This window comes from Solanum lycopersicum, chromosome 6 (assembly GCF_036512215.1).
Source record: "Solanum lycopersicum chromosome 6, SLM_r2.1".
Taxonomy (NCBI): Eukaryota; Viridiplantae; Streptophyta; class Magnoliopsida; order Solanales; family Solanaceae; genus Solanum; species Solanum lycopersicum.
In genome coordinates this window covers 43,936,038-43,952,648 of record NC_090805.1, presented here as the reverse complement: position 1 = coordinate 43,952,648, position 16,611 = coordinate 43,936,038, and the positions used below count along the sequence as shown (strand labels likewise).

Below are 16,611 nucleotides of genomic sequence, written 5' to 3'. Positions count from 1 at the left end.
CTCATTAACGGAAGTTAAATGTCATATGAATGTCACATTACATGTCAATAGGATTTCACTGCCACGTGGACTAAATAGAAAGGATCAAAAATATCCTTAAACTATCCGAAATAGTTCATATTTACCCTTAAACTATATTTCGGCTCAAAACTACCCTTCCCGTCAAACTATTGAATCAAAAGTACCCTTCTTATCAATAGAAGTTGTTAAATGTCATGTGAATGTCACATTGCATGTCAATAAGGTTTCACTGCCACATAGACTAAATCCCTTAAATCTAATTACTTTCCCCCTCATTTCATTATTACAGAAATGATATATTCACCCGTTCTCCTCATTTCGCAACTAGGGTTTAATACTTTTCTTCGTGACTGGGTTTCAAAGTAGATATTCATGCTTGTAGGTTAGTAAATATTTTTTCTTATTTTATTATGTTTACGATTTCAAAGAATGATCGCTAGGATTTCACAACTTTCCCCTAATTTCGCAGCTAAGACTTCGTAGCTTTCTCGGGGGCTGAGTTTCAAAGTGGATATTCATGGTTGTAGGTTATTAAATATTTTTCTTATTTTATTACGTTTACGATTCGAAGTATGATAGTTAAAATTTCATAACTTTCCCGTCATTTTGCTGCCAAGGTTTCATTACTTTTTTTGGAGCTGAGTTTCAAAGTGGATTTTCGTGGTTGTAAACACAATAAAATAAGAAAAAAGTTTACTAACCTATAACCACGAATATCCACTTTGAAAACCAGCAACGAAGAAAACTGTGAAACCTTAGCCGCAAAATGAGGAAGAAAGGGTGAAATCCTTTCTGAAAAATAATGAAATGAGGGGGAAATGAGTAATTAAGATTTAGGGATTTAGTCAATGTGGCACATGTGGAATTTAACAATTTTCACTAATAAGAAGGTAATTTTTGACCCAATAGTTTGACGGTCTATTGGACAGAAAGGGTAGTTTTGAGCCGAAATATAGTTTAAGGGTATATATGAGTTATTTCGAATAGTTTAAGGGTACTTTTGACCCTTTTCCTTTTAGTTCATGTGGCATCCACATGGAATTTAAAAAATTTCGTTAATTAGAAAGGCATTTTTGACCCAATAGTTTGACACGAAGTTAGTTTTGAGTCAAAATATAATTTAAGGGTATATATAAGCTATTTCAGATAGTTTAAGGATATTTTTTACCCTTTTCCGTTTTAGTTATTAGAAAAAAAATTTGGAAATTGTGTTTTATAATTATTTAATTATTTATTACTTGATTAGGTAAGCTTTCTTATATAATTTTAATTAACTTTTATTACTTAAATTCTTCATGTAAAAAGTTTTTGATTTATAAATCTTATTTCATTTTTGTAAAATATTTTTTTTTATTATTAGTGACGTATCGCATGAGGCAGAATGGAAGTGAAGATCAATTCAAAAGTCATACGGCCAAGAGAGGGGGAGTTTCAAGTAACTTAGGTCAATATCCAAGAAAACGAAAGATTGATGATAATATGAGTCATCATAATTAAAGCAAAATGGCAGAAATGGAGGCTCGCAGAGATCAAGTTATATGAGATAAATATATGTCATCAAAAGTTAAATATAAATTTTATAGAGTTGTGACACCTACATTGTTTTATAGAGAAGATGTTGACGTGTCAAAATGCACATGTTCAAAATTAGATGAGGTATGAGAAAGCTCATACTAGCTAAGAGCGGTAGGACGAGGAACAAAGTTATACATGACAAAGTGGTAGTAACCTTCATGACGGACGTAAGAGCAGCAAGACTAAGATGATTCAGAATATGAAAAGGAGGTATATGGAGAAATCAATATATAGGGGTGAGAGTTTGGCTATAGCAAATTTTAAGGGAGATAAAGGAGAAGGCCAAAGAAGAACTAAGGAGGTGATCAAACAAGATATGACACATCTTCAACTTACTAAGAATATGATCCTAGACAAAAATTTTTGGAGATTGACGGTTAAGATAAAAGGATAATAAGTAGTTATGTGTTGTAGTAATTTTAAAAAGGAGAAATAAATGGCTAATCTCCTCTTCTCATGATCTTCTCTTCAATAGTAGTCTTACCTAGTATTTGCATTGGATGTTATACATTCTTCATTTTTACAACATGTTACTTTTATTGATTTGTTCATCTTGCGACTTTATTGTTGTTATTTTTCTTCCATCTTTCTTTGATTACATTAATTTAAATTGAGAATTTATTAAAAATATTTTTTCACAAAGATAAAGATAAAATTTATATATATCGACTATCCTTCAAACATGCTCTAGGTAAACTAACTAAAAACTTTCATAATTGGATTTTTTAAAAGTTTGATACTCACATATTAGTTTTTCAATTTGTCGAGGGTTTGCTAAGGATGTCATTTTAAAATTGTGGTTTAATTTGAAACTATTCGATGAAGATTTAATCCATTTAATTAATACTATGTTTTAAAAGGTTTTTGAAGTTGATAGAAGATGAACTATTATTATTATTATTTTGGAAAATTATATATAATGGCAAACTATTAAATCAAATTAATTGTTATAACCACCCTTTGATTTAATTGTCCCGTAGCAAACATTTGTCAGTCACCTCTCTCCCTCAAACTCTCGCTCGCCACTCTCCTCTCTCGCTCCATCTCTCGCTCGCTTCCTCTCACTTTTATACAAACACAAGTATACAAAATATGCTTCTATTTGTATAAAGTAGAGGAAATTGTATAAATACGTATATTTTTGTTCCTCTTTCTCCCCTCTCAAATCTCGCTCGCCTCTCTCGCTCATACAAACAGAAGCGAAATGTATAAATTGAGTTTCTGTTTGTATAAAGCGAGAGAAAATTGTATATACACATATATTTTCGTTCTATACACTTATAATTATACAATAAAAATACTCCCTGCCCAGTTTCTTTTGCCTTTCTCTCTTTTCCGTTTTATACAAATTCAAATTGTATATAATTTCTCTCTTTCTTGTTTTATACAATTCGATTCAATTGTATATTTCCTGCCCAAGTCTCTTTTGGCTTTCTCTCTTTCTCATTTTATACAAATTCAAATTTTATATAATCGTTCTATACTCTTATAATTGTACAATTCATTTTTTTTAATTTCATATTATACAATTCTTTGCCCAAATCTCTCTCTCTTTCTCGTTTTATATATTTCGTTTTATACAATTCGCTTCAATTGTATATGTATAGCGAGTTATACATTTATATGTTTGCTATGGAGTGCAATTATGCAAACTTTGCTACAACATATAAATATGAATTTTATATTTGCTATATGTGAAAGTTACCCTTTTTATAATATTTCATGATTTGGTAAAACAATATAAAAGTATATGTATATTAATATCTCTTATACACAATTGTACAAAATAAATACACTGTAAAGTACGTAATATTGTGTAACCTTTGTATGTGGGTGTATAAACATTATTACAAAAAGAAGTTGATTCTATACTATAGGATAACACACTCAATGTAATTCTACGAGTGAAATCTAAAAATGATATAATATATATAAATCTTTCACATATATTATAGAGAGATATTATTTATGATTAATTTTTTTTACAAAAAACAATACTTGATTTAGAAAATTCAAAATTTTATCTTTTTTTTATTGATAATATTTAGCAATATATTATCAAATGAAGTAGTGTACTAATCATAAAATCGGGATTCCTCTCCGTATATAGAAGGTATATCCATGAATAGTTAGTTCCAATAGTGAAAACCGAATGTTTAATCACTTTTAAATTTGCATCATCAAGGACTTGATATTCTTTAATAACGGGATTAAAGACATAAAAACAAATTATATTAATTATAAAAAGACCAAAAACAAATGAAACCATTCAAAGAATTGACCGTATCATCCTCATCCAATAATAACTGCTTCCAATTGAGAGAACAACCAGTTTTTTTTTCTTTGTTCAATGTGTAAGTAGGCAAGTATAGATAATTGAACACCAACTACACATACCATCTTTAACTTTTCAACCAAATCATGGCTAGGTACTCTTCGTAAAATCTTAACAACAACTTCTTTGGGTATAAAAATGACATCTTATTTTTCATTTCCCTTGATTTCCTTTGAGATTTTTGTAGACATACAAACTTTATTGATTTTTTCTTACGAAATTTGGATTAAATTCATGTGTTATTTGTGTTGGATGATTAATTGGGCTTTACAAATAAATAAGTTCATTTTTATTAAATTCAAGTCCAAGGTCCATTTCATCTTGAAGCTCAAATTCACGAGGTGACGCCACATGTTCAAATGAGATGGTAGACTCATCCAATCAAATGCAAGAACCAATCACAAATCGTCAGGCGTTAAAATGACATGCTTTGGTCAATCATAAACAACTTTGTCCACCTTTAAAACTATAAATAGAGAATATGGCCTTCTGCAACCAGAGAGAGTACAACACCAATTATATAGTTTTTCGAAGGAGTGATTGGAGGTCAGCTTAAAAGATGAAGTCCTTCCCGATATTTTGTAGAGATCAAATACACTTCAAGGAGATCTACATCATCCTATATTCGAGGAATATGCTATTCAAGGCCTTTGAATCACGGAGAAGTTTAAGGAGAGAAGAATAAAAAAAATAATAGAATTGTACTCACAAGATTTATCAATGAAAATCACATTTTTCTTTTATTTATTTTGCTTGCACTAAATTTTTTGCGCTAACGAAAATTTGTTGCAACAATCTTAAATTTTTTTTCTATAATTTGATTTAGAATGAGTAAAGTTTACTCATTATACCGAACTACTATAGTCGAAAAGAATCCACTATTTCCACGTCTTCAGATTCCAATAGAAGAATAATAATCACAATAAAAAGGGATGCCAACCTAATAAAGAGTTATTCTCATTCTGATTCTAGTTTCGATTCTAATTACAGTCGAAAAGAATTGACTATATCCATCCAATTGGAGGAAGAATAATAAAAAGCACAATAAAAAAAAAGATGTTGGACTATGGTTACTTCTGTCGAAAAGAATCACTATCTCCACCCGTAGAAAAGGATGCCAATATAATAAAAAGTTATTCTCCAATTCTGATTCTAATTTCGATTCTAAATACAACGGGTAAAAGAAAAAATAATAAGCATAATAAAATAATCGATGTTTTTTATATATGGAAAATCACCACTTTCAATAAACAATTGAAGTTGTACAAAGAGTTAAAGGTAAGTGATACTTAATATGTAACATTTTTATTTTTTAATTAAATCTCATATTTCTTTCATTCACATATTATCGTAACTATTTATCTATACTCATTATTATATTTAACTAAACGATTAATTTTATAATTTAAAAGGAAACTTGAACATACATATTTGATATTACTAATGTAATTATCATGAAGTAAAAGATATTATGTTTAAAGTTATTTATTTTTTATTCTTTTATTTAGTCTTGACCAAAAAAAAAAAAACATAATAGAAGAGTGGATTGTTAATATTGAGTAATTGGGAGGACGTGGCACGTGAGTAAACAAATAATTCTATTCCTCGTTTGCCGGCGAATATTCCACTGCTGCAATAACATTTTTTATACCCTTATTTTTTTTCTTTTCCAATTCCATCAAATTATGTGTAATAAATTTATGATTTTAAAAAAAAAAATCTATGAAAGGAATATATTCCTCTTTCTATAGACATAATCTATGACTTACTCCAACAAAATTTCCATGTATATAATCTTATTCTATATTATAGTCTTATTCTAAGTATTATATCAAATGTAAAAAAAAAATAAAAATAAAAAATTAAATATTGGATTAATTATCTTGAGATAAATTATTTCACCATATATATGAAAATAACATATCTCATCACTATAATATAAATGATGGTATAAGTTATTTCAAACATAACAACTAAATAACAAATAAAATTTTATCTTACCACTATTTATTTTTATTACTTTTAAAACAGACGACCCCTAAATGTTTGAATTATTGACAACCAAAAAAGGGTGTTTCTTGATAGTATTATATTTTACTATATGTAATAAATTTGATGTGATGCTATATGAATTTATGATGGTGAATTTCATCATAGACTAGAAAAGGTGGATGGAATGTGTCACCGTTAAATCAAAATAAAATAAATTATTTATCGGCGCTCATGTCTCTTCAGATTCCTCGCCGATGTTCCCTCTCCCTGTCGTTTTCTTTATCCAAATTGATACCGTAATTATATATCTAGTTTATAATATTACGAATTTTACGAGTTTTAGATTACATGTATTTGATGCGTCTAGTTACATCTAAATACATATAGTTAAATCATGTGTAATTCGCTTTAGATCTATACATTGTATCTAAGTAAATTCATATGTATTTGACTCTCCGGATCGCCTCTCTTTCTATATTTGATATTTCAAATACATGTATCTGAGAAGTTAATATCTTAAAAGTCACTAAATTGTGATAAATTATCTAACAAAGTCATTAAATTTTGTCTTATATCAACAAAATCACTTTAGCTTGAAGTTTTTATCTTTTAAAATCACTCAGCTACATTTATTATCAGAATAAAATTTGATATAACAAAAAAATTATTATTTATGCTTTATAAACATGAATCTCATACATAAACAAGTTTCTAAACTCTGTGTAAAATATATATACACGCTGGTCGAGTTAGGTGGGGTTTATGAGTTCGGATGAACGCAATAGCTTTTACGTAGATCCTATAATTGTAATATTGAGTAATAATTTGTGAACCCCTAAAAAACTAATTGACGACTCAATAGTAAGGAAGGGGAAAGAAATTTAGAACCTCCTAATTTCTAATACTGATTCCGCCTCTGCATAATATCTAATTTAATTTAATGATAAATGTAATCTTTATAGATACACACTTTAAGTTGAGTAATTTTGTTGATATAAAATAATATTAAATGATTTTGCTAGATAATTTTTAATAGTTCAATGACCTTTTATAATATTAACTCTGTATTTAAGGTACATATACTATCTCGCCCGCCTCTCTCCTTTAATTTTTCCACTACATAAAAAATAATCATTAGCGGCAATTAAGAAGTACTTTTAGCGGCAATAAGCACTATTTGTATATGTCTTCTTTAGCGACACTAGTTCTAATGTCAGTTAACTACTGTCAATAAAGATTTTAACACTCTTTATTAATATTAATATTTAATGCCGTTAAAAGTTATGTTTGTTGTAGTGTTCTTGTTCGCTTCTCCCTTATTTTAGTGTATCTGGTAGAAAAACACACGTGTATATGTATTAGACTAGATATCTAGAATGAAATTATTAACTAATAAGACAATATGCAATTATTTCAAACCACATAGAAAATTAATAGATATAATATAGTAGTATTATTTATCTAATTAGATAGTTTTTCCATTTCTTATACATTTAATTTCGATTCTTTTGTAACATGATTTAGCGTTGGAATGTTTCTTTTAGGTTAAATATGTAAAATTATGTAAGTTTGATATTTTTCCATGAGAGACAAACTAATAAGAATCCATCCTCGATCACTTTAATATTATAATATAGTATACGTTCTACTGTTTCATTTAAAAATATTAAACCATCAGAAGAGACATCTTCATTTATTTAAAGTTTGTCAAATGGAAACTCCATTTTGATTCTCTTTTTTTCTTTATTGAATTTGTATCCTTTCGATCATTGATAATTCTTGGAACATTGTACTAAAATTTGAGCTGTTTTTGTTGCTTAAATAATAGTATTTGTGGGAATAGTATGTATAATGCAATTGATAGGATGGGAAGTAATTTGTATGAGAATGATGGGGTGGTGATGACAAGAGACCCAAAGCCAAGATTGAGGTGGACTGCTGAATTACATCAACAATTTGTTGATGCTGTCACTAAGCTTGGTGGTCCTGATAGTCAGTACACTCTTTTTTATTTTTGGTTTCATTTTGTGCTTTTTATCTACTTTTTTTAGTTGGGGATTACTGAATTCATTTGCAACAACGATGATAATAATAATATATTCAGTATAATCTCCCAAGTGGGGTCTGTGGATGGTGGTGTGTGTACGCGAACCTTACTTGTACACCTTGTGAAAGCAGATCAGAGAGATTGTTTTCAGAAGACAATGACTGAATTCATTTGTAGTTCCAAAATTACTTCTCTCAGACTTACAATAGTAATGAACTGTTGTTCTGATCCGATTCGAGTTGATTCATTTTAAGTTTTGTAAGTTGGTTTGTAGTGATTTTTGATATATGCAGTAAAGTTGGACCATCAGCTTCATTAAGATTGTTTGGATAAAATAGTAGTGTCTGCAGTCCTTTTTAGCTCTTGATTGTTATAACCTTATCAATTGAATTGAGTATTTTCTATGTTATATTGTTATAACCTTAATGAGTCAACCATTAGATTGATCCAATTCTGTTTCTGGATATCCTGTTATATTCATTGAAGTGATCCTGTTTTAGATCGATGTCCTTTTTGAGATAAAAATTGTTAGTTGGGTGACCATATGAGAATATGTGGAAAGTACCAAAATCATGTCAAGGCTGTCAATTCTGCAAATTGGAGTATCCTCTTATCTCTATTGCTTGAGATATATCTTTGTTCACCTTTGACTTAGATTTAGCTTCAGGAAGTAAGCTAGATAGTTGAAATATGAATTTTACACGCCTTCACTTGCTTGTGCTAAGTGAATTTTTGCATTTGGAATCATTTTTTGTTATACGCACCGCCATGTTTGATGGAAGATCTTGGATTTACAGAAGCAACTCCCAAATTAGTACTGAGGTTAATGGGCTTGAAGGGTTTGACACTATACCATTTGAAGAGTCATTTGCAGGTAAAAGTTTATTACTGCGCCTTGTTTTTTTTCAATTTATTCGTTCTCTGGTAATTACTTTCGATGTCTTTTTACCTTGTGTTTTCAGAAGTATAGACTTGGACAGCTGGCGAAGAAACAAAATGCAGCCGAGGCAAACAAAGAGAACAGCGGTGAGTTTGCTATAATTTTGAGAATTTCCAACAAATAGCATAGTACTGTGCTACAGAAACCCTTGCCTATTTGATTGTAGAAATAGTCAACTTGTAGGTTCATAAAAGCTTCTCGTGTGTTGATTCGTTATGATGAAATCTTATCATGATTGCATTGTGTTCTGCGATTTCACAGGGGACTCCTCTGGACAGTTTGGTTTGCATTCCTCAGGCCCCAGTACCTCTTCATTAAGTATGAACTTTATGCAAGGGTAGGTAACATGTTGTGTGCATTTGGTTTGCTAATGCCTCAATACACCTTATCATTAGGCTATATTTTACTCTGTTAATCAATTGACTTCTCGCTAATGAATGGCTTCATCTCTGTCTAAACAGAGAGGTCCCAACCACGGAGGCAGTAATGTCTCAGATTCAAGTTCAGAAAATATTACAGGAGCAGCTTCAGGTATGCATACACTTGTTTGCTAGCACTATTCGTATTCCTAATGCGTGTAAACCATGAAAACTTACAAACGCTGGATGTGATGATCCTAATCCTGTTCTCCTAGCTATACATTTATTGGCTTTAGTTCGCCCATTCTAATAGCAAGATTAACTCTCGCTAATCAGGTGCAACAGAAACTGCAAATGCGAATAGAAGCACAAGGTAAGTATTTGCAAGCAATATTAGATAAAGCTAAGAAGAGCCTCCCAGACAACATGAACTCTCCTAATGCACAGGAAGCAACAACCTCTCATCTCCCTGCTTTCGATTCACCTCTGTCAAATTTAATGGATTATGGAGAGAACCGGGACTACAACATAGAGCTACCAACGTCTAGTTACATCGTGGAGAAAGAACAAAAGAAGGATATGAATCTTTATAAGCTCAAAGAAGATTCCATTAATTTCGATTTGAACTCCAGAAGTAGCTATATATGATTTTTGTCAATAATTGTTCTGTTCACACAAGATTATTACATAGTACATTATTTGCTGAATTTTTCATTCATTGAAAAAACACGAAATTCAATCATATCGATGAAATTAAAAAGAGAAAAGTTAATTAAGAAAGCGTTTTAGATATTCGTCCATACGAGTATAACAAACTTCAGGGTAGAGAGCAGAGGCTTCTTCAGCATTTTGTCCAATTTCAAAGTTAGTTAAACAACCTTCATAGAATATGTGGTAGAAATGTCCCACTCCTACCTGCCCAGCATAGTCCATTTCTGCATCAAATACCGAGTCAGGTCTCTCTATAACAGTCATTCTCGATGAAAACATTTCACTATAATAATTGTGAAAGCGACTTTTAATGCTATATTATTTGTTCTCTATAATAACGTTTCAGTGTTGCACACGAATCTTGTTCTTTTGTTTTAGTGAGAGCAAATGCTTTTTGAATTATTTATATTTAAGTGAGTAAAGATTCTTTTAGTACAAAAAATTACATTAATGAAAAGCATAACTATAGGAGGGAACAATTTTCACACTGCAGTTTTACTACATTCTTTTGAACTAAATTAATGCACTTCAACTTCTGCGAGCATCAATCCGATACTAGTAAAATATGTTACAAATTATTTAACTCCTAAAAAAGAAGAATGAAATAATTTCTCTTTCATGTTATGCAAATTTTAATTATTATGCTAAATCAATTTCAAAATACTCATGATGTAATATTGTCTGTTGGGCCAAGCCTACACAACTTCTCCTCAAAACGCAACACAAACATTAGAAAATCACACACCCTTGTATCTATCTTCTTAATCTTTTCAGCTATTGATACGGGACTTAGCTTGCACTCCCAACCTAAATCTTAATCATATATTTAACACCACAAGTTTTTAAAATGTTTCTCGTTCTTAATTTTCTCATCGGGTCAAACTGTATCACATAAATTAAAAGTCCGAATTGTTATAAGTACCTTTCATGGAAGATAGGAAGTCTTGTTGAGAGATACTAATTTTGTGAAGTTGTGTTCCTTTAAGCTTTTCCCACTTAGCTATCAATTCCCTTTGGGTCATAATGTTTTCCGGTGGTCTAAGGTACACTGTCTTGTTCATTGTCCTTGGATCATCTATACTTTTTATAGTGTATGTTGCCACGTCATCTTCATCCATGTATACCACTGAATAAAAATAACCCAAATAAGAAAGAAAAAAAAAAGTTAAAAATTTCAAAATGTAAAAGGTACCCCATTAGTTTATTTTCTAAGACGATTAAAAGAATAATAACTTTGTTATATTTTGATAACTATTTTCATTTTGATAATCCACCCTTTAATAACAGACATATATATAGAAATGTCGCTACTTCCATATCTTATGTTATTTTTCTATATAAATAAAAATATAGCTGGTTAAAATTAATTAATTTTTTATTTTTCCATTATTAAATTCTTTTTTAAACGGGTAACAACATTGATGACCTGTATATACATATTATAAAGTTCTAAAAGGGTTTCTCTATTTTTTTTTAGTTTTGGTATTGATGTATAAGGTACCTAAATAGAGTGTACTTTAAAAAAGCTAAAAGGTAGATTAGTAAAAATACTTTTTTTATTGATTATTTCTTTGAAGAACATGTAAAAAAAGAAATTAAATAATGGACACATATATAATATGACACAATTATCAAAATAGACAAGTAATATAAGAAAAAAAATATAACATATTAATTAAGATATATTACAAGTTGTACAAATATCTTAATTTAATAACCATCAAAAGCTTCTTTCTATTCTGCGTACGATCAAACACTATCAGTCATATCAAATATAAAATAAAGATATAATTTTTTTTTATTATGAGAAAAGTACCTTTAACATTGCCATCTCCATAGAGACAAACTTTGTGTTTTGGAGGAACAAGAGTACCAAGTTGAGAAAGGTTGCCAACAAAATAACCAGCAAAACAATTAGCAGAAATGTAAGTATAAGGAATTTGAGCTTCTTCTATGGCTTTTCTCACTTCCATTTTCTCATCAAATGTTACTCTTCCTGGTTCTATTGCATCTCCCATTAGTGCTGGATCCATACCAAATTCCGATGGAAAAAATCGCTGCTAATTTCAATTAATACGAGTATCATGGTAAAATACGTACGTACATATACACGTGTCATTTATTTTTTTTGTGTACAAACAAAAGTGAACATGAAAAAATTTATATAGTTTGTGGGAGGTTTTGACCAAACTAAGTCATTATATAAAGTCATTCACCAAAATAATATGTTTTTCTAAAATTTTACAAAACTAGTATAAACGTATTCCACGGTAACGTTTTAGGATATATTTTATTTTTTAAAAGTTGATGGCGTCAGATTGATATATGTTACTCACAGTAACGTTTTACTCCTAAAACGTTACTCACGTAAAACGTTACTAAAATTAACGTTTTACGAGTAAAACGTTACTTATAGTAACGTATATCAACCTAATGCCGTTAGTTTTTAAAAAATAAAATATACCCTGGTCAAAACCTCTTGTGAGTGAGTTTGTGGATGTGAAAATAAATAATAAAGATAACTTAATTAAGTTTGAATGACGTAATGATGAAAGCATTAAACTGTATCTCATCTAGAAGCTTGGGAGAATTACAAAGTGGTCAGTGAAGAGCGTAGACTGAAGACTACTAATTAGAGAAAATTGATTAACGGTGAATAAGTAATTATCAATTTATTCAATTAGTTATCCTTATGAGTAAAGTCAAAGTTTCATCACTAATATCCACCAACTTTACCTTTTCTAGTGGTCTTTCTGTAAAAGTTTTAAATATTTTTATGTTATATTTTAAAAATTTATCTGCTTATATTTATTATTACCATAAGAAGGCTGGCTAAATAATACAATTAATTCATTGTTAGGTTATTTATTCGGAGGATTAAAAATTCTAGATTCGCTTTTGAATTTACTCTCTCAATCCTAATTTATATGATGATGATTATCACTTGTTCTTTAATCAATTTTTTTAATTTTTTTTTTGCAAAATTATTTAAACATACATCTTATTTTATCATAATCTTTGAAATTCTCTTCAATTTAAAAAACTCACAAAATCTCTATCGAATACATCACCCCCCTCTCATTAATACATTCTTATCCTCCTCTCGAATACACACACCCCTCACTTATGTATCCAGATGTGTCTGATGATGTATCTGGATGTCCTACCCTTCACTGATACATGCCTCCCCTCTCAAACAGTGGCTGAGCCAGAATTATCGATAAGGAGTTCAAAAATAAAAGAAATAAACACACGAAGTAGCCGAAGGAGGATCGACATCTACTATATATATCTAAAAAATTATTTTAACCATGTAAAAAAATAATATAATTTTTCTTCGAAAGGGGTTTGGATGAACTCCCTAATGATAATACGATGTGGCTCCGCCACTACTCTCAAATGCATCCCCCACCAATGAATATGGAAGTTTAATGATGTACCCGAAATCTATAAATTGTAAGGAATTTTTATAATTTAAAAAAATTATGTAATTAGCTCTTAACACTGAGAGGTGAATTATACTCTTTTTTTTACATTTAAATATTTTAAATTGTTATAATGTATAGCACTTTTTATGTAATTTCTAAACATATGAATTTTATTTCCAAGAATTTAAAAAAAAAATAAAATATATATATATATATATATATATATATTTTGAAAATCTAAAAATATAAATTATTTAAGACAAGCTAGTATTTTCTCTCTATCTTATTTGCCTTTTTTTCTCCTTGGTTAGATTTACAAAATAAATGCAGTAGAATCACTATTTGACCAATCAAAATATCAAATCTAAACTATAGTCTATAAATAATTAATATGAGTACCTTAATATTTCCAGCTTCTTTTATGGCCTCAACCAACTTGAGTTGCAACAATATATTGTGACTTCTGAAATGCACACCGGACATGGTGCATATAACAACATCCACCTCTTTCACAGCCTCCACTAGGCTCCTATGGTCGGAGAACGAGGCCTCGACAAGTCGAGCACCTTGCTCTTTAAACGATAATAACATTTGTAATTTATCGATGTCGAGGCCAATCTCCAACCGTTGCAGGACATGCGTCGTATGTCCTGCAGCTAAACTAGCCTTCACAATTCTCTTGCCTATGTAACCGGTTCCACCTACAACAAGAACCTTGCTTTTTACCATTGTGTATAATGTTTGTTATTTTGGAGATACTACGTTATGACTATTTATATTGTGAAATTTGCTATATTTTTCATATTATTTTTTTTCAAAGGTGTGTTTGAAAATGTAGATGAAATATAAGATTTTAAGCATAATAAATTACGTACTACTGTAGAAATTAGGTAACGTGTCTTTGTCAATACTGTTGATTTGGTTAAATAGTGAAAGTTTGATATTGTACAACAAACTAGACTTTTTAATTTCTTTGATTTATTTTTATTTGTTATATTATGTTTTTTGAAAGTTGATTTGATTAGTTTTCAAAGTTAAATTAGATTATATTAAATTTGATATTGTAAATAAAAAAGTTAGATATTCAAAAAATATTCAAAAGTACTATAAATTATAATTTTTACCTGTCGATGTTATAAAAAAAATATATCGTAAAATGCTAAACAATGGATATTTGAATTTTCTTTTCCATTTCTTAGAGCCTGTTTGACATTTCTAATAAAAACTGTTTATTTTTAAAGTGTTTTTTTAGACAGTTTTTTAAAAAGTGTTTTTTGAAAAAAATAATAATTAGTTTTTGACAATTTTATTTAAAAAGTGCATTTGATAAGCAATTTGTGTTCGATTACTTTCCTTTAAAAAATGTTTTTGAGAGTGAAATTACGAAAAATGACAAGTCATATGCTTTTAATATTAAGATTATTTTATAGAGAGACTATTTTAAATATTTAATACAAAAACTTTGATTTATTTAAAATGTACATATTAAATTTTCAAGCAATATTGTACATAAATAAATATTGTTGAAAAATATTAAAAAGAATTTTTTTGTCATTTGTTACCTATTTTTCTTGGTTCAATCTTAGCTATTATCCTTTTTTTTTTGGTTATAATTCTCAAAAGTTCTAAAAAAACAAATTAAAATAGAACAATACCTAAGTTGAGAAAATAAAATTTTGTTATTTGTTACTCTTTGGAGGGTCTAAATTTTTAATTGTGCTTTCTCTTTTTTTAAACCTACAAAAATATTATTGTTACTTTTATTTTTAAAATAATACATAAAGTAATAATATAAAATATAAATAAAATAAAAAATTTACCATATAAGAAATAAAATTATTGAATAAAATCAAACAAACTTATGAAATATGTTAACTAATTAACTAGAAATATATCGATAAATATGCATATGTATGTAAGCGATCTTTTAGTCTTAAAAAATTAATTTTTTATTTATGCTTTTGCTTTTTTCAAAAAGCAGAAATTTTTATTTCTTCCCCAAGGCAGAAAAATTACTTCTACTTTTATTTAAAAAATAATTTTAAGAATTTACCAAACGATTAGGTAGAGACTAAAAATGTAAGAAACACGACATTCACATCTAACGGGTGGTACGAGTACTTTATGTAATTTCAGTTTTTGAATTTCAAAAATATTAGTGTATTATTATTATACTCAATTAATTCAATATAATTTGATATTTTAAAATTTAATTTTGATATTATGCATGTGAGAGATTGATATTCATAGTTTGATTAACTTCAACTTTACATATACATATATATATATATAAAATTAAAATTATAATTTCAACTTTTCAAAAAATCATAATATTAATATCTTTTCACAGGTAAGACATTAATTGTTTGGTGATTTAACAAACCAAAGAGATTAAGGTTAGGTATTTGTCTTGGAATAGAGTCGTTTTAGCAAGCCCTACAATTGTCACATTTGGTTAGTTTTAATGCATGCATTGAAGTCCAAACTAACCAAAATGTGACACTTGCATCCATCACTTTACATGATTCTAAAATCCATTTAATTTGACATCAACCTGCACTACTCTACCTTTGCTAATTAGCTCAATTTCCAATTTAATGTATGTTATTAGCTGGTATAATAATTTTATATGATTTAACTGATTAATTGTGTGTGTGGAGAGAGAGAGAGAGACCTATAATATCTCCAAACCAATGGGAGATCTACTCTATTTATTTATCTCTCTTTGAAATAATCAAGAACGGAAAATTATAACAACAATTGATTTATTATTTCAAGTGCGAGTATTATGATCTCTATAATTCCTCTGAATTCACCTTTTCAAAAATAAATTCAAGGGCTTTAAAGTTTGTTTCTTGAATCTATGATGATGAACTTGAACTTTATCTTGACTTTTATTTGAATTCAAGGGCTTCGAGCTTGTTCTTGAATTTGGTGGTCTTGATCTTGATCGTTCTTGAACTTGAATGTTTGAATTCTTAAACTTGTAGCTTTGAATTCACCTTTTCAAATATAAATTCAAGGGCTTTAAAGCTTGTTCTTAAATCTATGATGAACTTGAACTTTATCTTGACTTTTATTTGAATTCAAGGGCTTTGAGCTTGTTCTTGAATTCGGTAGTCTTTCTTAAACTTGTAGCTTTGTAGAGGATTAAATAACGTTTGTACTACGGAGCGAGCTTTAATTAAATTCATATTTATCTA

General features: G+C 28.9%; 2 protein-coding genes across 8 annotated transcripts; one reads left to right on the top strand and one right to left on the bottom strand.

The window, feature by feature from the left end:
• The first annotated feature begins 7,314 nt into the window (after positions 1-7,314).
• On the top strand, positions 7,315-9,976 carry LOC101259259 (myb family transcription factor PHL11). 6 transcript variants are annotated; one of them, XM_069299330.1, is made up of 7 exons: positions 7,475-7,915; positions 8,768-8,844; positions 8,933-8,996; positions 9,172-9,247; positions 9,372-9,441; positions 9,606-9,642; positions 9,717-9,976. In XM_069299330.1, the coding sequence occupies exons 1-7, from the start codon at positions 7,768-7,770 to the stop codon at positions 9,815-9,817; spliced, it is 573 nt and encodes a 190-aa protein (XP_069155431.1). In that variant the 5' UTR covers positions 7,475-7,767; the 3' UTR covers positions 9,818-9,976. The 6 variants fall into 6 exon arrangements, with proteins under 6 accessions (XP_010322712.1, XP_069155431.1, XP_069155435.1 ...); XM_069299334.1 differs by having other exon boundaries at positions 7,902-8,178; XM_069299333.1 differs by lacking the exon at positions 7,475-7,915 and adding an exon at positions 7,977-8,228.
• Positions 9,856-14,244, bottom strand: LOC101258966 (isoflavone reductase homolog). Of its 2 annotated transcripts, none has more exons than XM_004241718.5 (4): positions 13,808-14,244; positions 11,797-12,037; positions 10,903-11,106; positions 9,856-10,204 (listed from the first exon to the last, which is right to left on the bottom strand). In XM_004241718.5, the coding sequence occupies exons 1-4, from the start codon at positions 14,135-14,137 to the stop codon at positions 10,038-10,040; spliced, it is 942 nt and encodes a 313-aa protein (XP_004241766.1). In that variant the 5' UTR covers positions 14,138-14,244; the 3' UTR covers positions 9,856-10,037. The 2 variants fall into 2 exon arrangements, with proteins under 2 accessions (XP_004241766.1, XP_010322711.1); XM_010324409.4 differs by having other exon boundaries at positions 11,797-12,040; positions 13,808-14,238.
• Positions 14,245-16,611: the final 2,367 nt, after the last annotated feature.